The sequence below is a fragment of the Aegilops tauschii genome, chromosome 5 (genome assembly GCF_002575655.3).
Source record: "Aegilops tauschii subsp. strangulata cultivar AL8/78 chromosome 5, Aet v6.0, whole genome shotgun sequence".
Classification (NCBI taxonomy): domain Eukaryota; kingdom Viridiplantae; phylum Streptophyta; class Magnoliopsida; order Poales; family Poaceae; genus Aegilops; species Aegilops tauschii.
Window position 1 is genome coordinate 459,971,757 of NC_053039.3, and position 22,691 is coordinate 459,994,447.

Consider the following 22,691-nt stretch of genomic DNA (forward strand, 5'->3'; position numbering starts at 1 on the left):
TACTAGTTGAATGCCCGTGCGTTGCGACAGAACAGGAATATGAAATATGATGTAAAATGATAACTCGACGTGAATTAACAATATCCATATTCATCAGTGACACATTTTGTAAAGTGAAATACATATACAACTATATGAATTAAATATAGTACTACCATTTTTTCCGGGGAATAGTATCATAATTCATATGCAACATGAAAAAAAAGTTTAAAAGGACAGACATCTAAGAAATTTGATAGTCCTCGTAGACCGTCTAAATACCTTGGTTCTACTCCCTCCGTTTCTAAATACCTCGGTTCGAACATGGACTACATACGAAGCAAAATGAGTAATTCTACATTTTAAAATATGTCTTTATACATTCGTATGTAGTCCTTTATTGAAATCTCTAAAAAAATTATACTTCATATTTAGGAACCAAGGAAGTGCAGATGTGACTCTCTCCTCACCGCTCCTTGCCGGTCTCACTCTCTCCTCACCGCTCTCGCTTTCTCCTCACCGCTTAGCCCTTTTCCTATACTTCACGCTAGAATACCTTTCACTTTCAGAAATACCCTCCCACCACCGCTCTCACACACTCGAGCTCACTCTCTCGTCCCCCCTCTCACCCGCCCCTTCTCGCTCTCCTCCAGATCCCCGTCGTCGCCGGCCTCTCCTCGCCGCCGTCACCGCCCTCTCCTCGACTCCCTTTCTCTTCACCACCACGCACCCCGTTTCCTCCTACCGCGCACCCCGTACCGTAGGTCAAAAGCTTGATTTTTTAGGCGCCGGCGACGAGCTTCTGGGCGGCGGAGGCTGGATCCGCGTGCGTCCACGCCGGCTTCGCAGCGGCGCTTGATGTGGAGCGGCGCTGGAGCAGCGGAGCGGGGCTTTCTTCCTCACCTCACAGCGCCGTCCTCCTCCACGACCACGCAGCCGCAGCGGCGGAGGAGCCGAATCCCTAGCCAGCGAGCTCAGGGAGCCATGGGTCCATGGGTACGAATCCCTCCTCTTCTCTCTCTCTGACCCACCCCCGTCTCTTCTCCCTCCCTCTCTGACCCCCGTCTCCATGACCAGGGCGACGCCATGGAAGGGCCACCAAATACAGCAGCGAGGAGAGGAGAAAGGGAGTAGCCTGATGACGGTCGTCTTCCACCTCCGCCTACGCCCCCGCCCTCCACCTCCACCCACGCCCCCGCCGGAAATAGTACAATGGCCAAGGAAATAGGCAGGAGGCGCCGCTTCCCGGATGGACATGGACATGCTTCTCCAACTCTGCTTCTTCCTGGGTCGCCATGGAAGGTACTCCATGTTATGCTCTGCTATGCTCCATGTTATGCTTGCTGCAACTTACTGATGCATAATTCAGTCAAGATAATGTTTGTGCATAATTCAGTCAAATTCAGTTAAGGATTTTGTTAGGATTGTTACTGGATCATCCATGGACTGAATAATTCAGTCAAATTCAGCTAAGACAATTCAGTCAAATTCAGCTAAGATCATTCATGGAATTGTTCTTGCAATCAATCACGAGCTTCATTCATTCGTTCATTCAGAGGGATAATTGTTTACAACCTGTGCAAATTGTCCATTTTTTGATTTGGTAGCATCACTCAGTCATCCACCATTACACTTTCCTTGTCCTGCCTTTTTGTTGTGAATTGTGCAAGTTGTGCTTGCTTTAAATTGCAGTAGGAAGAACTTGCTTTAACAGAATTTGCTTGCAGCAGCAGTAGCTTGCAATTTTGCTTGCTTGCACTGCTTGCAGTGCAGTGCACTGCTTGAGTAGTTCCCCCTACAGACTCTGTAGCAAGTGCAGTAGTGTCCTGTCTCCCTCTCTTCTTTTTCAGTACAGTAGGAGCATTCTCTTATCTGCTTTAACTGTAACTTTGTCTGAAACATTTTTCTATTAATTAAAATAAATTCAAACCTTTTCCTTTAATTAACTTAAACCTTTTAATTTACTCCTCCAGTAGTAATTAACTGAAACCTTTTGTGTAAACTCAAATTAACTAAAACATTTTTTGTTAATAAAAATAAACTGAAGCCTTTTCCTTTAATTAACTTAAATCTTTTCAGTTAAGGAGTACTCCTCCAGTAGTATTGGTCATTCAGGAGTAGTTATATCTGTCATTCAGGAGTACTGTTAATTAGGGAGGAGTAAAATTAACTTGTACTTGCAGCATAAGGCTAGCTAGATGAGTAGTATCAGTATACGGTTAGGATTAGGTTGTTTATTTAGTGAGATGAGGATTAAACCTTTCCTGTTCGATCTGCCAATCCTGACCAAATTTTGAATTGTACACACCCACAATGCATTTCAACAAAGCAAAACACTATGGCAGAATCATACAGATTTATGCAAGGTAACCTGACATAAAAGTCAGTACTCTACAATGGTGACAGTCATACTGATGTACCATTTGTAAAAATCGAATGCAAAGCTTGGTCTGCATCTTTTGGCAAATAGCTTAAGGTTGATGTTTCTAATCCTGTACATGGTACTTTGGAATCACCTTCTGCATTGAATTTTGAGGCCTGAAATTGATGTTTAAGAACGTGTTAGAAATTAAGGACAGCTGCGTGCTAAATCTTATCACAGAGGTACAGAAAAAAGCAGATCAACAGATTATGTTCCTTTTCTTCATATCGAAGTATCTGTCGCCTAGAAAAACTCATCCTTTAATAGTTGAGATAGTAGAGATATGAGGAGATCACTGATGGCTTCAGTCAGCTTGGGTTCTTCATTAATTATCAGATACATAGTTCCTTATCCATGTATTTCTAACAAGAGATTCTATGCAATTGAAGTTTAAGTCAGTTTTTATATTGCTATATATGATATTAGATGCCACAGGTTTTTACCATATTAAAAAACATATGCATTAGAAAGAAATACGGCACCTTAGTATTTTTGTTCTTCTTTAGCAAGTCACCGTCCAAACATCTTCCTCCTGCATCTGTTTGAAATTTCACGCTGTCTCTTGTTATTTCCAGCTTAAACAGGTATAGTACCACGTTCGTTTAACAAATGTATAAATGCAAAGTGAAAAAATATCGTGTGTAAGGGCGATACCGATTGAGGTTTCCAATTGTTGTACTGGCTGAAAGGCCGTGAGATTGCCTGCTATAGGAACCATCATAGGCAGTTGCGTGGGCACACTGTCATCATCATCGGAAGATAAACACTGTAGTTAGTAGCGCCCGCTGGTTCGCGTATGAAAAAAGCAGATGGTGGCCGGTGTGTATTCCTGGGTTGTGATCTCGGTGTCCTCTGATATTCAACAAGTGATAATTAAGATTAATATAGGATAAGTTATGAAAGGTTATTGAATACTTTATGTGCAGACATGTGATTTGCATACACATACCTTTTTTCCCTTTATCATAGAGATGCCCTCTGTCCTGTGACATCTTTGTGTCGTATAGAAGCTTTATGTTCTGAACTAAACCTGCAGTCTTTATATGATTATATTATCAACAATAATATGTAGATAGTGACAAGAAAAAGCTAACAAAGTATGATGTTCTACTGTAGGTAGTGACAAGGCTATTATTACTGCCAAAAAAACAGAGATATTGTCTTTTAACCTGAGCATATTGCTGTTGTCTTTTAACCTGGGCATGTTGCGCCAAAAAAAACAGAGATGTTGTCTTTTAACCTGGGCATCTTGCTCTTGTCTAATAGTGCAGATTAGAGATTTGTTCAATAAATATTATCTTTACCATACCATTTTCTCTTCTATACAGAAAGCAGTAAGAATCTAAGAAAGCCGAAGCCTTCCAGCACACTGCAGCAATAAGAAGAGCGCAAGTCGAACAGGGACACAGCTCACACACTACGGTGGACAGAAAGGTATTTAACTGTTGGTACAAAGTTGGTTGGAGATACCTCTGTCCTGTGATGCTTTTTCAATGTAGTTGGAGTTCAAGTTAAAGATGCATTCTGAGTAGTACTGTAATATGCAGGTAACTACATTGCTGAAACAGTTGATGATGGCAAACCTAGGGCATGATGGTCACCGAACAAAGGTGGATCTCCGTCCTTTGCAGCAACAGCCGTCGCCTCGCAACAGCCGTCGAGCGAAGGTTGTGGTTCGGACGCCGAGGTTGCGGTGCAGTTGTGCTGATCGCACAGCTGGCCTCGCGTGTGAACAACGATGTGGACTGACGGCTGACTGAAGTGCCGTTTCTCTTCTCGGCGCATGCGCGGGTCGGGTCGATGGAGCTGGTGCGTGAGGAAGAACTGGCGTCGATGGAGCTCGTATGCGAGGAAGAACCGGCGTTTCTGTCCCTGGTGGCGACGTGCGTTGGCGGGTCGATGGAGCTAGTTCGATGGTTTGATTTTTGGTCGATGGACCTCGTTCGTGGGTTGCCGAACTGTTTTGTTTGTTGGCTGGGCATGTGATCGTGGGGTTTGGCTCGTTTGACGGTGGTCCATGGGCTGAATATCGGATGAGTTGCCCTTGATTTTTTGGGCTTGCGGGCTGGATTTTGTGTGGAGGTGTGGGACACCGCGCGATGGCTGTCTTACAGGCGGAGGATCGAACGAGGTGGTCGAACCACGAGGAGAGGTCGAACCAACACGACGTTCGATCCCCTTTAATAGTAGAGATACTCGAGATAAAACATAAACCCAGATCAAAGCTGTTGTTCATGGCCGCTGCGTCCCGTGGGGTTCAATCCGCCCCTATGACCTACCCTCTGCCGCCGACTCGGCCTGCTCTTCGACTCCTCCGCCATCAATCGTCCTCGCGCTCTCCTTCAACTATGTCAGCCCCGTCCCGCGCAACCAGCTGGCTGCCTCCGAAGATGGACTTGCCCCGCCGAGTCACCGACACCGTCGCCCGCGCACCCCTCAGGGCGCGTCACGCTTGCCATCGAACACGTCGGGGCCCTTGCCATGCTCAGCCAGCCAACCTTCTCCACGGCCGCCGCAGTGTCGCCTGACACCCAGAGCAAAGATTCGTAGGCGCCCAACACCCTAGCCCTGGGTTTCCTCAGCCACATCTCCGACGGTCGCACAAGAGATGCCGGAGCAACGGGCGCACCATTGGATGTTTGGAACCACAAGCGCTGGAGATGTGCAATCGAAGACCTGGTGTCACCAGCCACCTGGCTTTCCTGCGTCCACTCGCTGGTCTCTGACTGATCTCCGTCTCCACGTTTTGATTTCCTGTCACACTTTGCTGCTCACGCTGTCATGCATAAGTGCATGATCTGTGTTTCAAGCCTTTAACTTAGGTTGCGGCTTTTTAAGGAATGTGCTGGTGGATCTGTGGCTACTGGTTACTGGTGAATTTTTTTTAAAACGAAGGCTCAAGAAGAGCCCGGTTTTGAATTAACAAAGCCATCAACCGGCCAGGAATTTAAGATACAAGGGTGCTGATCGATAGCTTACAACACAACACACACCACAAGGCACTAAGAAAAATCTAAGATTGAAACACAGCCTGAAGTGGAGTCGCCCTACAAGATGGGAAGCCCAAGGAAGGAGAACAGAACAACATCAAAGGACAGTCCAACGCTCAGAGAGCAAGCACGTCTGTAGAGAATGATTTGGTGCATGTCAGTTCGTCGGCTGCTATTCTCTCTGGCCTGACCGTCCGCGACGCTCCTGTTGTTCGCAACGCTACCGCTACGATTGCGGGGGATGTTAGAGATATATTTGGGATACTTGTATTTGGTAGTCTAGGATTTGTAATCCGTCTCCTACCTTATCTCCAGGAGAGGCGTCTTGCCCTCCAAGTCTTGTACTCAATATATACTCGCCCTCGAGGCTCAATAATACAACGAAATATTCCACCAAACCTCTCTCTCCCTTCTAACATGGTATCAGCCTAACCGATCCAAACCCATGCGTAGACTGGGACCTGCACGAGCTGTACGCCATGTCGAAGAGGTCGGAGAGGCCAGCAGAGAAGGACTCGACGACGGTTGCGGCGCCAATCGGCGCGGGGCCAATGTCGCCCGCGGTTGTCGGAGTAGATGAAGCGGTCGGGGTAGATGACGGCGACGCTGGCGACGAGCTGGTGCTGGACGAAGACGAAGTGGGGTGGACGGGCGGCGGCGGCAGCTACGGAGGTAGCCACGGCAGCGGCCAAAGAAGAGCGGCAGCGGCGGCGGCTAGGTTAGGAGTGCGGCGGCGGTGCTCGAAGTAGGCGAAGAACCCTAACGGCGTGACGAAGACCGGCGCGGACGGTGGCGTTTCCGTGCCAAGGGAGACGGCGCGGTGCATACCACGGGAGGTCGACGCGCGGTGACGGCGGAGTGGACCGCGGGCCGCGGCGCTACGACCCGAAGGGGCAACGTAGCAGCGGCAGGCGGGTCGGGGCGACGGCGGGAAGACCTCGGGGCGGCGGCCGGGACCGCGGGCCGCGACGCTGCGGCCCGAAGGGGCGACGCAACGGCGGTTCGCGAGTCGGTGCAATCGCGGGACGGCCTCGGGGCGGCGGCGGGGACCGCGTATCGCGACACTACGGCCCGAAGGGGCGACGCAGCGGCGACGCACGAGTCGATGCAGCCGCGAGGAGAACCACGGGGCGGCGGCGCTGCGGCCCGACGGAGCGACGCAGTGGCAGCCCGATGCTCGATCGGTGGAGAGGCGCGCTGAACTCGGGGACGATCTTCACGGGACCTGCGAAGGCGCGCGTAACCGACGGGCCAGGTCGGTCGCGTGGCGTAGATGAGGCGGATCGCGGCGGTGAGCGGATGATCAAGCCGATCATGCGCGAGGTCGGGGACGCCGCTCGGTGGAGACGTGGTGGCGGCGGAGTCCGAGATGAAACTGGCGACGACGGACGGCGTGGGACGTCGTGCGGACGAGCTTGTCAGCACCGGCACCCGGGCTGCCAAAGCAACGCCGGCGCCCGGGCAGCGATGCCCGAGTGACCAACGGAGCAGCGGCGCCCGAGTTGAGGCAGCCAATGAGCCTGACGCAGCCGTCCCGACGCAGCCGAGGACGAGGCCGGCGAGGTACCGGGCCGCCGTGCAGACGCGACGGAGGCGGGTGATGTGGATCGATGGGCGGACCGGCGCGCGAGTGACGGCTATGATTGGCCGTCGCATGGCGCGAGGCCGCCGGGTCGGGGCGATGCAGGTGTCCCGGTCAAAGCAGGGCGGTGACGGCCGGTGCAGGGCGACGGGCGGACCGACGCGCGGACGGTGGCTGGCCCTGACGGGCCGTCTCGGCGCGCGTGGCCGCCGGGTCGGAGGAGAGGCCGGCTGGTCGCGCCAGGGTCGGAGTAGAGGCGCTCGGGGTCGATGGCGGCGGTGGGCGACGCAAACCGATCAAGAATAGATCGGAAAACCAAAAAGAAACCGCGCGATCAAGATGACCGGCGGGAGAGAGAAAACCCCGGAGCAAGGCTCGGGGAAAAAGACTCTCTAGGGCAGCCGGCCAACACGACCGGCGGACGAACCCTAGGTACGGGCGGCGCAGCCCCCGGTGGCGGTCATGGAGGCCGACCGCCCCGGGGCGGCGCGCGGGTGCGGAAGCGGCGGCGGCTAGGGTTTAGGATCGACTTGCGATAGATACCATGTTAGAAGGGAGAGAAAGGTTTGGTGGAATATTTCGTTGTATTATTGAGCCTCGAGGCGAGTATATATTGAGTACAAGACTTGGAGGGCAAGACGCCCCTCCTGAAGATAAGGCAGGAGACGGATTACAAATCCTAGACTACCAAATACAAGTATCCCAAATATATCTCTAACATCCCCCCGCAATCGTAGCGGTAGCGTTGCGAACAACAGGAGCGTCGCGGACGCTGTTGAGTAACGTGATTGTATTAGGAAACATAGGTTAGACTAGGAAATATTCTGGCTTGCCTTGTACTCCAAGTAGATCATGTACTCCTATATATATGCCCACGAGGCTCAAGCAATACAACGAACTATTCCACCAATCCATCATATTCCGCAACAATCCCTCTCTCTCCCTTCTAACATGGTATCAGCCTAACCGATCCAAACCCTAGCCGCGCCGTCGCTTCCGCTCCGCGCCGCCCCCGGGGCGGTCGGTCTCTATGATCGCCGCCGGGGCCGCGACGGGGGCCGTGGGGGCGGCCGAGGAGGCCGCTGCGTCGGGGGCCGCGGCTGGGGCCGCAGCGCCAGGGGCCGGCGGCGCGGGGAGCGCAGGCAGGGCCGGACCCGGGGCGCGGCTGGGCGGTCCGCCAAAGGTGGAGGCAGGGGCGAACCGCGCCGCAGGAGACTCCGAAGGTGACGGTACCTGCTGAAACGGGAACACGAGCTCATCAAAGTACACATGCCGCGAAGTGAAAACTGTTGGAAATATGCCCTAGAGGCAATAATAAATGGTTATTATTATATTTCTGTGTTCATGATAATAGTCTTTTATTCATGCTATAATTGTATTGTCCGGAAATCGTAATACATGTGTGAATACATAGACCACAACCTGTCCCTAGTAAGCCTCTAGTTGACTAGCTCGTTGATCAACAGATAGTCATGGTTTCCTGACTATGGACATAGGATGTCATTGATAACGGGATCACATCATTAGGAGAATGATGTGATGGACAAGACCCAACTTAAGCATAGCATAAAAGATCGTGTAGTTTCGTTTGCTAGAGCTTTTCCAATGTCAAGTATCTTTTCCTTAGACCATGAGATCGTGCAACTCCCGGATACCGTAGGAGTGCTTTGGGTGTGCCAAACGTCACAACGTAACTGGGTGACTATAAAGGTGCATTACGGGTATCTCCGAAAGTGTCTGTTGGGTTGGCACGGATCGAGACTGGGATTTGTCACTCCGTGTAAACGGAGAGGTATCTCTGGGCCCACTCGGTAATGCATCATCATAATGAGCTCAATGTGACTAAGGCGTTAGTCACGGGATCATGCATTGCGGTACGAGTAAAGAGACTTGCCGGTAATGAGATTGAACAAGGTATTGGGATACCGACGATCGAATCTCGGGCAAGTAACATACCGATTGACAAAGGGAATTGCATACGGATTGATTGAATCCTCGACACCGTGGTTCACCCGATGATATCATCGTGGAACATGTGGGAGCCAACATGGGTATCCAGATCCCGCTGTTGGTTATTGACCGGAGAGGCGTCTCGGTCATGTCTGCATGTCTCCCGAACCCGTAGGGTCTACACACTTAAGGTCCGGTGACGCTAGGGTTGTAGAGATATATGTATGCGGAAACCCGAAAGTTGTTCGGAGTCTCGGATGAGATCCCGGACGTCACGAGAGGTTCCGGAATGGTCCGGAGGTGAAGAATTATATATAGGAAGTCCAGTTTTGGCCACAGGGAAAGTTTCGGGGGTTATCGGTATTGTACCGGGACCACCGGAAGGGTCCCGGGGGTCCACCGGGTGGGGCCACCTGTCCCGGAGGGCCCCGTGGGCTGAAAGTGGAGGGGAACCAGCCCCTAATGGGCTGGGGCGCCACTTTGGGCCTCCCCCCCATGCGCCTAGGGTTGGGAACCCTAGGGGGGGGGGAGTTTCCCCTTGCCTTGGGGGGCAAGGCAACCCCTTCCCCCTTGGCCGCCGCCCCCCCCTTGGAGATCCCATCTCCAAGGGCTGCGCACCCCCCCTTGGGGGCCTATATAAAGGGGGGGGGAGGGAGGGCAGCATACTACAGCCTTTGGCGCCTCCCTCCTCCCCTGCAACACCTCTCTCTCTCGCGCAGAAGCTCGACGAAGCCCTGCCGGAGAGCCGCTACATCCACCACCACGCCGTCGTGCTGTTGGATCTCCATCAACCTCTCCTCCCCCCTTGCTGGATCAAGAAAGGAGGAGACGTCGCTGCACCGTACGTGTGTTGAACGCGGAGGTGCCGTCCGTTCGGCACTCGGTCATCGGTGATTTGGATCACGGCGAGTACGACTCCGTCATCCACGTTCATTGGAACGCTTCCGCTCGCGATCTACAAGGGTATGTAGATCCACTCCTTTCCCCTCGTTGCTAGTAGACTCCATAGATGCATCTTGGTGAGCGTAGGAAAATTTTAAATTATGCTACGATTCCCAACAGTGGCATCATGAGCCAGGCCTATGCGTAGTTACTATGCACGAGTAGAACACAAAGAAGTTGTGGGCGTTGATGTTGCCAATTCTTCTTGCCGCTACTAGTCGTTTCTTGTTTCGGCGGCATTGTAGGATGAAGCGGCCCGGACCGACCTTACACGTACGCTTACGTGAGACAGGTTCCACCGACTGACATGCACTAGTTGCATAAGGTGGCTAGCGGGTGTCTGTCTCTCCTACTTTAGTCGGAACGGATTCGATGAAAAGGGTCCTTATGAAGGGTAAATAGAAATTGGCAAATCACGTTGTGGTCATACGTAGGTAAGAAATCGTTCTTGCTAGAAACCTACAAACCACGTAAAAACTTGCAACAACAATTAGAGGACGTCTAACTTGTTTTTGCAGCAAGTGATATATGTGATATGATATGGCCAGAAGATGTGATGAATGATATATGTGATGTATGAGATCGATCATATTCTTGTAATAGGAATCACGACTTGCATGTCGATGAGTATGACAACCGGCAGGAGCCATAGGAGTTGTCTTTATTATTTTGCATGACCTGCGTGTCATTGAATAACGCCATGTAATTTACTTTACTTTGTTGCTAAACGGTTAGCCATAGAAGTAGAAGTAATCGTTGGCGTGACAACTTCATGAAGACACAATGATGGAGATCATGATGATGGAGATCATGGTGTCATGCCGGTGACGAAGATGATCATGGTGCCCCGAAGATGGAGATCAAAGGAGCATGATGATATTGGCCATATCATGTCACTATTTGATTGCATGTGATGTTTATCATGTTTTTGCATCTTATTTGCTTAGTACGACGGTAGCAAGTAGGATGATCCCTTATAATAATTTCAAGAAAGTGTTCACCCTAACTGTGCACCGTTGCGAAGGTTCGTCGTTTCGAAGCACCACGTGATGATCGGGTGTGATAGATTCTTACGTTCGCATACAACGGGTGTTGACGAGCCTAGCATGTACAGACATGGCCTCGGAACACACGCAATACACTTAGGTTGACTTGACGAGCCTAGCATGTACAGACATGGCCTCGGAACACGGAGGACCGAAAGGTCGAGCATGAGTCGTATAGAAGATACGATCAACATGGAGATGTTCACCGATCTTGACTAGTCCGTCTCACGTGATGATCGGACACGGCCTAGTTGAGTTCGGATCATGTTTCACTTAGATAACTAGAGGGATGTCTATCTGAGTGGGAGTTCATTAAATAATTTGATTATATGAACTTAATTATCATGAACTTAGTCTAAAAATCTTTACACTATGTATTGTAGATCAAATGGCCCACGTTGTCCTCAATTTCAACGCGTTCCTAGAGAAAACCAAGCTGAAAGATGATGGCAGCAACTATACGGACTGGGTCCGGAACCTGAGGCTCATCCTCATAGTTGCCAAGAAAGATTATGTCTTAGAAGCACCGCTAGGTGAAGCACCAATCCCTGAGAACCAAGACGTTATGAACGCTTGGCAGCAGCGTGCTGATGATTACTCCCTCGTTCAGTGCGGCATGCTTTACAGCTTAGAACCGGGTCTCCAAAAGCGTTTTGAGAAACATGGAGCATACGAGATGTTCGAGGAGCTGAAACTGGTTTTTCAAGCTCATGCCCGGGTCGAGAGATATGATGTCTCCGACAAGTTCTTCAGCTGTAAAATGGAGGAGAACAGTTCTGTTAGTGAGCACATACTCAGAATGTCTGGGTTGCACAACCGCTTGTCTCAGCTGGGAGTTAATCTCCCGGATGACGCGGTTATTGACAGAATCCTCCAGTCGCTTCCACCAAGCTACAAGAGCTTTGTGATGAACTACAATATGCAGGGGATGGAAAAGACCATTCCCGAGGTATATTCAATGCTGAAATCAGCTGAGGTAGAGATCAGAAAAGAACATCAAGTGTTGATGGTGAATAAAACCACTAAGTTCAAGAAGGGCAAGGGTAAGAAGAACTTCAAGAAGGACGGCAAGGGAGTTGCCGCGCCCGGTAAGCCAGTTACCGGGAAGAAGTCAAAGAATGGACCCAAGCCCGAGACTGAGTGCTTTTATTGCAAGGGAAGTGGTCACTGGAAGCGGAACTACCCCAAATATTTAGCGGACAAGAAGAAGGCCGGCAACACCCAAGGTATATGTGATATACAAGTAATTGATGTGTACCTTACCAGTACTCGTAGTAGCTCCTGGGTATTTGATACCGGTGCGGTTGCTCATATTTGTAACTCAAATCAGGAACTACGGAATAAACGGAGACTGGCAAAAGACGAGATGACGATGCGCGTCGGGAATGGTTCCAAGGTCGATGTGATCGCCGTCGGCACGCTACCTCTGCATCTACCCACGGGATTAGTTATAAACCTCAATAATTGTTATTTAGTGCCAGCTTTGAGCATGAACATTGTATCTGGATCTCGTTTAATTCGAGATGGCTACTCATTTAAATCTGAGAATAATGGTTGTTCTATTTATTTGAGAGATATGTTTTATGGTCATGCCCCGCTGGTCAATGGTTTATTCTTGATGAATCTCGAACGTGATGCTACACATGTTCATAGTGTGAATACCAAAAGATGTAAAGTTGATAACGATAGTCCCACATACTTGTGGCACTGCCGCCTTGGTCACATTGGTGTCAAGCGCATGAAGAAGCTCCATGCAGATGGACTTTTGGAGTCTCTTGATTACGAATCATTTGACACGTGCGAACCATGCCTCATGGGTAAGATGACCAAGACTCCGTTCTCCGGAACAATGGAGCGAGCAACCAACTTATTGGAAATCATACATACCGATGTGTGCGGTCCAATGAGTGTTGAGGCTCGCGGAGGATATCGTTATGTTCTCACTCTCACTGATGATTTAAGTAGATATGGGTATGTCTACCTAATGAAACACAAGTCTGAAACCTTTGAAAAGTTCAAGGAATTTCAGAGTGAGGTTGAGAATCAACGTGACAGGAAAATAAAATTCTTACGATCAGATCGTGGTGGAGAATATTTAAGTCACGAATTTGGTACACACTTAAGGAAATGTGGAATAGTTTCACAACTCACGCCGCCTGGAACACCTCAAAGAAATGGTGTGTCCGAACGTCGTAATCGCACTCTATTGGATATGGTGCGATCTATGATGTCTCTTACCGATTTACCGCTCTCATTTTGGGGTTATGCTTTAGAGACTGCCGCATTCACTTTAAATAGGGCACCGTCTAAATCCGTTGAGGCGACACCGTATGAATTATGGTTTGGGAAGAAACCTAAGCTGTCGTTTCTAAAAGTTTGGGGATGCGATGCTTATGTCAAGAAACTTCAACCTGAAAAGCTCGAACCCAAATCGGAAAAATGCGTCTTCATAGGATACCCTAAGGAAACTATTGGGTACACCTTCTACCTCAGATCCGAAGGCAAGATCTTCGTTGCCAAGAACGGGTCCTTTCTAGAGAAGGAGTTTCTCTCGAAAGAATTGAGTGGGAGGAAAGTGGAACTTGATGAGGTGATAGTCACCCCTTCCGAGTCGGAAAATAGCGCAGCGCGGGAAAATGTTCCTGTGGTGCCTACACCGACGGGGGAGGAAGTTAATGATGATGATCATGAAGCTTCGGATCAAGTTGCCACTGAACTTCGTAGGTCCACAAGGACACGTTCCGCACCAGAGTGGTACGGCAACCCTGTCCTGGAAATCATGTTGTTAGACAACGGTGAACCTTCGAACTATGAAGAAGCGATGGCGGGCCCGGATTCCGACAAATGGCTAGAAGCCATGAAATCCGAGATAGAATCCATGTATGAAAACAAAGTATGGACTTTGACTGACTTGCCCGATGAGCGGCGAGCCATAGAAAACAAATGGATCTTTAAGAAGAAGACAGACGCAGATGGTAATGTGACCATCTACAAAGCTCGACTTGTCGCTAAGGGTTATCGACAAGTTCAAGGGGTTGACTACGATGAGACTTTCTCACCCGTAGCGAAGCTGAAGTCCGTCCGAATCATGTTAGCAATTGCCGCATACTATGATTATGAGATATGGCAGATGGACGTCAAAACGGCATTCCTTAACGGCTTCCTTAAGGAAGAGTTGTATATGATGCAGCCGGAAGGTTTTGTCGATCCTAAGAATGCTAACAAAGTATGCAAGCTCCAGCGCTCAATCTATGGGCTGGTGCAAGCATCTCGGAGTTGGAACATTCGCTTTGATGAGATGATCAAAGCGTTTGGGTTTACACAGACTTATGGAGAAGCCTGTGTTTACAAGAAAGTGAGTGGGAGCTCTGTAGCATTTCTCATATTATATGTGGATGACATATTATTGATGGGAAATGATATAGAATTCTTGGAAAGTATAAAGGCCTATTTGAATAAGTGTTTTTCAATGAAGGACCTTGGAGAAGCTGCTTACATATTAGGCATCAAGATCTATAGAGATAGATCAAGACGCCTCATTGGTCTTTCACAGAGTACATACCTTGACAAGATATTGAAGAAGTTCAGTATGGATCAGTCCAAGAAGGGGTTCTTGCCTATATTGCAAGGTGTGCAATTGAGCACGGCTCAATGCCCGACCACGGCAGAAGATATAGAAGAGATGAGTGTCATCCCCTATGCCTCGGCCATAGGGTCTATTATGTATGCCATGCTGTGTACCAGACCTGATGTAAACCTTGCCGTAAGTTTGGTAGGAAGGTACCAAAGTAATCCCGGCAAGGAACACTGGACAGCGGTCAAGAATATCCTGAAGTACCTGAAGAGGACTAAGGATATGTTTCTTGTCTATGGAGGTGACGAAGAGCTCGTCGTAAAGGGTTACGTCGACGCTAGCTTCGACACAGATCCGGATGACTCGAAGTCACAGACCGGATACGTGTATATTTTGAATAGAGGAGCAGTAAGCTGGTGCAGTTGCAAGCAAAGCGTCGTGGCGGGATCTACATGTGAAGCGGAATACATGGCAGCCTCGGAGGCAGCACAGGAAACAGTCTGGATGAAGGAGTTCATTACCGACCTAGGGGTGATTCCCAATGCGTCGGGCCCAATGACTCTCTTCTGTGACAACACTGGAGCTATTGCCCTTGCGAAGGAGCCCACGTTTCACAGGAAGACCAGGCATATCAAGCGTCGCTTCAACTCCATTCGTGAAAGTGTTCAAAATGGAGACATAGATATTTGTAAAGTACACACGGACCTGAATGTAGCAGATCCGTTGACTAAACCTCTCCCTAGGGCAAAACATGATCAACACCAGGACGCAATGGGTGTTCGATTCATCACAATGTAACTAGATTACTGACTCTAGTGCAAGTGGGAGACTGTTGGAAATATGCCCTAGAGGCAATAATAAATGGTTATTATTATATTTCTGTGTTCATGATAATAGTCTTTTATTCATGCTATAATTGTATTGTCCGGAAATCGTAATACATGTGTGAATACATAGACCACAACCTGTCCCTAGTAAGCCTCTAGTTGACTAGCTCGTTGATCAACAGATAGTCATGGTTTCCTGACTATGGACATAGGATGTCATTGATAACGGGATCACATCATTAGGAGAATGATGTGATGGACAAGACCCAACTTAAGCATAGCATAAAAGATCGTGTAGTTTCGTTTGCTAGAGCTTTTCCAATGTCAAGTATCTTTTCCTTAGACCATGAGATCGTGCAACTCCCGGATACCGTAGGAGTGCTTTGGGTGTGCCAAACGTCACAACGTAACTGGGTGACTATAAAGGTGCATTACGGGTATCTCCGAAAGTGTCTGTTGGGTTGGCACGGATCGAGACTGGGATTTGTCACTCCGTGTAAACGGAGAGGTATCTCTGGGCCCACTCGGTAATGCATCATCATAATGAGCTCAATGTGACTAAGGCGTTAGTCACGGGATCATGCATTGCGGTACGAGTAAAGAGACTTGCCGGTAACGAGATTGAACAAGGTATTGGGATACCGACGATCGAATCTCGGGCAAGTAACATACCGATTGACAAAGGGAATTGCATACGGATTGATTGAATCCTCGACACCGTGGTTCACCCGATGATATCATCGTGGAACATGTGGGAGCCAACATGGGTATCCAGATCCCGCTGTTGGTTATTGACCGGAGAGGCGTCTCGGTCATGTCTGCATGTCTCCCGAACCCGTAGGGTCTACACACTTAAGGTCCGGTGACGCTAGGGTTGTAGAGATATATGTATGCGGAAACCCGAAAGTTGTTCGGAGTCCCGGATGAGATCCCGGACGTCACGAGAGGTTCCGGAATGGTCCGGAGGTGAAGAATTATATATAGGAAGTCCAGTTTTGGCCACAGGGAAAGTTTCGGGGGTTATCGGTATTGTACCGGGACCACCGGAAGGGTCCCGGGGGTCCACCGGGTGGGGCCACCTGTCCCGGAGGGCCCCGTGGGCTGAAAGTGGAGGGGAACCAGCCCCTAATGGGCTGGGGCGCCACTTTGGGCCTCCCCCCCATGCGCCTAGGGTTGGGAACCCTAGGGGGGGGGGGGAGTTTCCCCTTGCCTTGGGGGGCAAGGCAACCCCTTCCCCCTTGGCCGCCGCCCCCCCTTGGAGATCCCATCTCCAAGGGCTGCGCACCCCCCCTTGGGGGCCTATATAAAGGGGGGGGGAGGGAGGGCAGCATACTACAGCCTTTGGCGCCTCCCTCCTCCCCTGCAACACCTCTCTCTCTCGCGCAGAAGCTCGACGAAGCCCTGCCGGAGAGCCGCTACATCCACCACCACGCCGTCGTGCTGTTGGATCTCCATCAACCTCTCCTCCCCCCTTGCTGGATCAAGAAAGGAGGAGACGTCGCTGCACCGTACGTGTGTTGAACGCGGAGGTGCCGTCCGTTCGGCACTCGGTCATCGGTGATTTGGATCACGGCGAGTACGACTCCGTCATCCACGTTCATTGGAACGCTTCCGCTCGCGATCTACAAGGGTATGTAGATCCACTCCTTTCCCCTCGTTGCTAGTAGACTCCATAGATGCATCTTGGTGAGCGTAGGAAAATTTTAAATTATGCTACGATTCCCAACAAAAACGCGGTGGGAGACTGGATCATAGCACCGGTAACCTTTGGTGTTGGGAGGATAGCCAAGGAAGATGCAAGGAAGGGACCGGGGCGCGAGTTTGTGAGGAGCAGTGGATGCGGTGCTAGGATAACAGAGACACCCGAAAATGCGAAGACCATCATAAGATGGAACCGCACCGAAGAGGAGCTGGTGAGGGGTGTAGTTCCAGCGGGAACGACAAGGGCGAATGTTAATGAGGAGGTTGGCGGTCGCGAGCGCGTCCGGCCAGAACCGAGGAGGCACGTAGGAGTGGAAGAGCAACGTGCGGACACAGTCGTTAAGCGTGCGAAGGACGCGCTCGGCGCGACCATTCTGCTGAGACGTGTAGGGGCAGGTGAGGCGAAAGATGGTGCCGTGGGATGCAAGTAAAGTGCGGACGACGAGGTTGTCAAACTCCTTGCCATTGTCAGTTTGCAAGGCGAGAATAGGACGACCGAACTGGGTGGTGACATATGAATAAAAAGCGGTGAGTGTGGCAAGAGCGTCGGACTTGCGACGGAGAGGGAAGGTCCACACATAATGAGTAAAATCATCTAATATCACCAGATAGTATAAATAGCCCGTGTTGCTAGCAACCGGGGACGTCCAAACATCACTATGCAACAACTGAAACGGAAAGGTGGAAATGTTTGTAGACTCGCTAAAGGGAAGACGAACGTGCTTGCCAAGACGGCAAGCCTCGCAAGAGTGATCGTCGACTTTATTACATGAGAAAGAAAAACTTTGAAGAATCTGACGCATAGTGGTGGAGTTGGGATGACCGAGACGGGCATGCCAAAGATCGACACTGGCGGCGAAGGCGGCGGGGCGACGGGTGGTGGTGGCGCCGGAGGGATGCACTGGATAAAGCTCGTCCGGGCTATCACATCGGTGGAGCACCATCCGTGTACGGGCGTCCTTCACAGAAAAACCGATATCGTCAAATTCAAAAGTTATAGGATTCTCACGAGTAAGGCGACGAACGGAAACAAGATTAGTGACTAAGGCAGGAGACACAAGAACATTAGACATATGCACAGGAGTAGAAGTAGAAGGAAAAGACATATGACCGACGTGAGTAATGGGTAGGGAGGAACCGTTACCAACGGTGATACGGGTGGGAGTATGAACGGGAGTGGCAGATGTGAGGTTACCGGGATGAGCAGTCATGTGAGCAGTGGCGCCCGAGTCCATGTACCAGTCACCACCGCCACCATAGGAGCTCGGTGACGGGGCGGAGTGCAGTGCGGCGAGCAAGGCCGGGTCCCACGGCGGCGGCGCCTGAGGAGGGTAGAACCCGCCGTAGGCCGGCGCGGGAGCAGCCCCGAAGGCCGGAGCAGCGGCGGCGCCGTAGGAGGGCGCGATCCCATAGGCCGGCGCGGCGGCGGCGCCATAGGCCGGCACGGACCCGTAGGCCGGCGCCGGCGCGGACCTGTAGTGAGCGGCGTTCGGCGCGGCGAAGAGGGCCTGGTGACCCGCCGGGCGGGGCCCAAGGATGCCCGGAGCCGAAGCCCGAGGAACCGGCATGGAGTAGGCATGGACGACGCCGGTCCACGGGTTGGTGCCGTACGTCCATGGGGGAGTCACCTGCTGCGGCTGACGGCCCCCCCGGCGCCTGTTGCTGCTTGCGGCCGCCCCCGCGGCGGTTGCCGCGGCGCCCGCCACCCGGCTGCTGGGGGGCAGCGGGAAGGGCGGGAGGCGCGGGCGGGAGGGGGAAGTACCCCGGAGGCGCTGGTGGCGGCGGCTGCTGGCGCGGCGCGGGTGGGGCGGTCGGTGGAGGGGCGCCGCGGGAGGTGCTGGCGGCGAGGGCGTGGTGCTGCACATGCTTCTTGACCCCCTTCATCCGGCGCTCCTCCAACCTCAAGTACGCCACAAACTTGAGGAAGGAGGGCTCCGCCATCAAGGTGAGGTTAGAGGCGGCGTTGCCGAAGTCCTCGTTGAGGCCGGCGGTGAGCGTGCTGAGGAGGAGGTCGTCGTCCACCTTGGCTCCAATGTCACGGAGCTCGTCCGCCAACGTCTTCAGGCGGCGGCAGTAGTCATCAATGGACTGTTCATCCTGGTGACAGTCAAAAAATTCCTGCTGCAGAAAAACGCGGCGCTGAAGCTGGTTGTCGGTGAAGAGGCCGTTCAGCTTGACCCACAGGGCGCGGGCGTCGTCGCCGGCACTCACGACCGTGTGGAACAAGTCCTTGGAGATGGTGGTGAAGAACCACCGGATGATCGTGGCGTCGATCGCGGTCCACTCGGCGTCGTCCACCATGGTGCGGGAGTCCACGGTGCCATCCACGTGATCCACGAGATTGTTCTCGCGGAAGAGCAGCGTGAAGTACGTCTTCCACGCGAAGTACGTGGAGTTGGAGGCGTCGAGGGTCACGGGGACGCGGGCATGGACGTTGATGTCGCGGATCTCGGCAGGGTCGACGGCGAAGGGGTTGGATTAGGTGGAGGCGTTGGAAGACATGGCGATGAGATCGTGGGGAGGGAGGCGGCGGCGCTGCTAAGGAGAGGCGGCGCGGCAGCAGGAGGCGGCGCGGCGTGGAGGCGCGCGGTGGGGAGGTGGCGCGCGGGAAGGAGAGGTAGTGGCGGCGGCTTGGGGCGGCGGCGGCGGCGGCGGGAGATCGCGGCGGCGGCGGCGGCCTGAGGCGGCGGCTAGGGTTAGCGGAAGCTGGAAGATCGACTTGCGATAGATACCATGTAGAGAATGATTTGGTGCATCGATAATTGATTGATCGTGCACTAGGCACATATATAGGTACAAGGGGTGCGACCGGTATCTTGTCTCCTAAGATACACGTACATACAGAGGGAGACAAATACTACAGGTACTGCATACAGAACCCAGACCTACGTACATGTAGACATGTTCAACAACGTCGACTACAGCACCAGGAGACGAAATGACCACGCACCCTCCTTCTCCCTCGACGAAGGGGAACCCTTTCCCCTCGTCTAGGCTCGAGGACACCGCAGTCGAGAGGAGGCACTCACCCTAGAGCTGGGAGGAATGCAGACCGGAGTACACCTTCGACTGTTGATCACATGAGCACCTCGTTGCAAAAGATGTCCTTGTCAGAAGCCAAGCCGCACCCCTTGGACGACCAAACAGAGGGGGTAAACTGTGGAAGAAACCTTGGAACAGAAGAAGCTGGGAGCCAAAAGGCGGCGAACTGAACCGGAGAGACCTGTTGATGCTGAGAGGCACCGGAGCTCAGCGCACCACCGCAACACTGCTGCCGGGAAGAGAACCCTTTCCCCTCCAGCCCAGACTCGAGGGCGACGACCCTCCAACAAAAGGCGGACATAGGAGGCCGAGCACCAAGACAGAGGATAGCCAAACAGGGGAACTCGCCGGACTGCACTCACCGGAATCCCAACCCACCAGCCGACCGGCACCAACCACACTCATAGCCCACACACCTACGCCTCAGGTTCCCCCAACGCCGCCCCCAAGGAGGACACGACGCGAAACGCCGACGGCGCCGAATCCGGAGGATACTGGACTTTCATCCGGGAACCGAGGGGAGGGGATGGGGAGAACAGACCTTGTCGATGCCTCCAGGAAGGGGCGCGGCGTCCGTGGACGTCGCCACCGGCAGGCCGTCCGGGACGGCCAAGGGATTTCTCCTGGTCAGGAACTCACACCACCACGCCCGGCTGGCAGCCGGATGGTGACCGGGGTCACCAGCAGCTGGATCCGGCGGGGGCAGAGGCCAGAGGAGGTGGATGAACGCCATACTTCAGATCCAGGCACCGGAGGCCAACGGCGCGACCCTGTGCCACAGGAAACTTCTGTCGGAGCCTCGCCGCCCATGCGGCCGAGGAGCCGGTCCAGCATCCGCGGCCGCCCCTGGCGAACAAGCGGGACCGCAGCAGCACCCGAGGCCGCCGCCCCGGCGCACCAGAGACCCTCCGCCCGAATGACGAAGCAGCCGAGAGCCTCGTCGTCGCCCTCCTCGACGGCCGCACGGGCTTGCCCGGCGGTTGCCTCCGACGACAGCGAGGGAAAGGGGATCGATGAGGGTGGCGGCGCGGCAGAACCCTAGTCGCCCTCGAGTCGCCCGCGGGGCGACGCGAGGGCCGGGGGAGTGGAGCAGGGTACTTATTCTATTCGGTTGCTGGTGATTAGGCATGTGTGATGGATTTTGTGGCTGCTCGTGATTAGGCTTATGATTTCAGTTTGCCTAATTCACATCTAGATGTTTTTTAAGGTTGTTACTTCTAAGCTCCCACAAATAACGCAGTAACAAGGAACAAAAAAAAACTGAGACAAAAAATAGACGAGAAACATAGTGGACATAAGGTTAGATGTGACATAACTATGTCACATCTAGATGCGTTCTAGACAGACCCGATTGATTTTCCGCATTGTTTTCTTGGTGATTGATCGATTAGGCCTTTGCACCATCGTTTTTTTTGTCGCCCTTCAACTTTGCTGCTTCTTATTTTATTTTCTCTTGCTGTGCCGAATTGGTCCTATTTTTAGGTCTTATTGGGCAACAAGATCGTGCAGTGGAGGAGCCACCTAGGATATCGCAATCTTAACCCTAGGATCATTGGGAATTCAGCAGCTGCTCGTCATCAGCTCAACGCCTACTACTGCATGCAGTGGGCATATATAGCTGCAGTGATGCGAAGCGTGGGTAGCGCAAGCACGATGAGGACAAAGGTGAGTCATCAGTGACCTTTGTGACGCAACCAAAGCGAAGTTAGTAATTACTACTACTCATTTTTCATCACTATTCTACTACAGTCAGTTTTTACCCTTTTCACTGGTTTTCCTTCTACACTTTGAACCTCTATTATCACGGAGTAACATCAGCTTACTGTGGTTTATTCGGTCCATGTAGAGCTGACATTGCACGGCAACACTTCCAACAATTTTAATTGCTTACAAAAATTAAGTAAAACTAAAATAATAGATCTTTCTCTTGCTGAAATAGGTTTGGATGCACGGTGTGGTATAGATATGTTAAGTTTAGCATTGTGCAATACTTCTGGTTGATAGGGCTACAGATTTTCTTAGTGGGCAGGAATAGCTGGTCAACCTTCTGTAACTTAATTATGTTTCTTTTACACTGCAGCATAATTTGTTTTTACACATGGAGCTGATTGTTATTTCTTCTTTTTCGTCAAGATTTTTTGCATGAAGCTGACTACTACTTCTTATTTTTCTTCAGTAGTTAAGGGCGTGTTTCAGAGGGAGCATACATATTACCTTGATTGAGTTGAGTTTAGTGTGCTGTATTAGCGTTATAAGTTACCAGCAGCAAGGGAGGAGAGTCATGTACTCATTTCTGATAAGGTAGTCTGCTCATGCAGATCATTTGGTTGATCATTTTTCCATCAAAGTGTTACTAAACTCTACCAAGTTCTATAATGCCACGGGATTAGCTTGTAACATGATAAGTGTACTGAGTAATAAGTATGCACAGAAGCTTTGATTCTTGGTCATTTTTATTCTAAATAGAATATACTCCCTCTGTAAAGAAATATAAGACGTTTAGATATGAACATAATTACTGCTTTTTGTCGTGTGCAATGTACATCCATGTTGGCTGATAAGCTATCTTTCTAACATCGTTAAATCTCGTAGGTGGAATAATAAGAAGAAATATATATCCCGGGTGCATGCATCAT

At 51.4% G+C, this 22,691-nt stretch overlaps 1 protein-coding gene and 1 long non-coding RNA gene across 2 annotated transcripts; one reads left to right on the top strand and one right to left on the bottom strand.

The window, feature by feature from the left end:
• Positions 1 to 1,104: 1,104 nt before the first annotated feature.
• LOC109764733 (uncharacterized) lies at positions 1,105 to 4,454 on the top strand. The gene is made up of 3 exons (XR_002233233.4): positions 1,105 to 1,281; positions 3,730 to 3,835; positions 3,949 to 4,454. It is a non-coding gene; the product is annotated as an uncharacterized lncRNA (long non-coding RNA).
• A 3,497-nt stretch (positions 4,455 to 7,951) lies between these two features.
• Positions 7,952 to 19,314, bottom strand: LOC141023014 (uncharacterized). The gene is made up of 5 exons (XM_073499319.1): positions 18,625 to 19,314; positions 18,209 to 18,521; positions 17,862 to 18,055; positions 17,208 to 17,681; positions 7,952 to 8,206 (listed from the first exon to the last, which is right to left on the bottom strand). The coding sequence occupies exons 1-5, from the start codon at positions 19,312 to 19,314 to the stop codon at positions 7,952 to 7,954; spliced, it is 1,926 nt and encodes a 641-aa protein (XP_073355420.1).
• Positions 19,315 to 22,691: the final 3,377 nt, after the last annotated feature.

Bases quoted from the DNA above. Each gene is read 5' to 3' on its own strand.
- LOC141023014 (XM_073499319.1), bottom strand. From the start codon at position 19,314: ATGGTGGACGACGCCGAGTGGACCGCGATCGACGCCACGATCATCCGG. The intron at 18,056-18,208 runs GTAACCTCACAT...CTCCTGCCTTAG, and splicing joins TCACATGACTGCTCATCCCG to TCACTAATCTTGTTTCCGTT. The intron at 8,207-17,207 runs GTTCCATCTTAT...CCGTTTCAGCAG, and splicing joins ACCAGCTCCTCTTCGGTGCG to GTACCGTCACCTTCGGAGTC.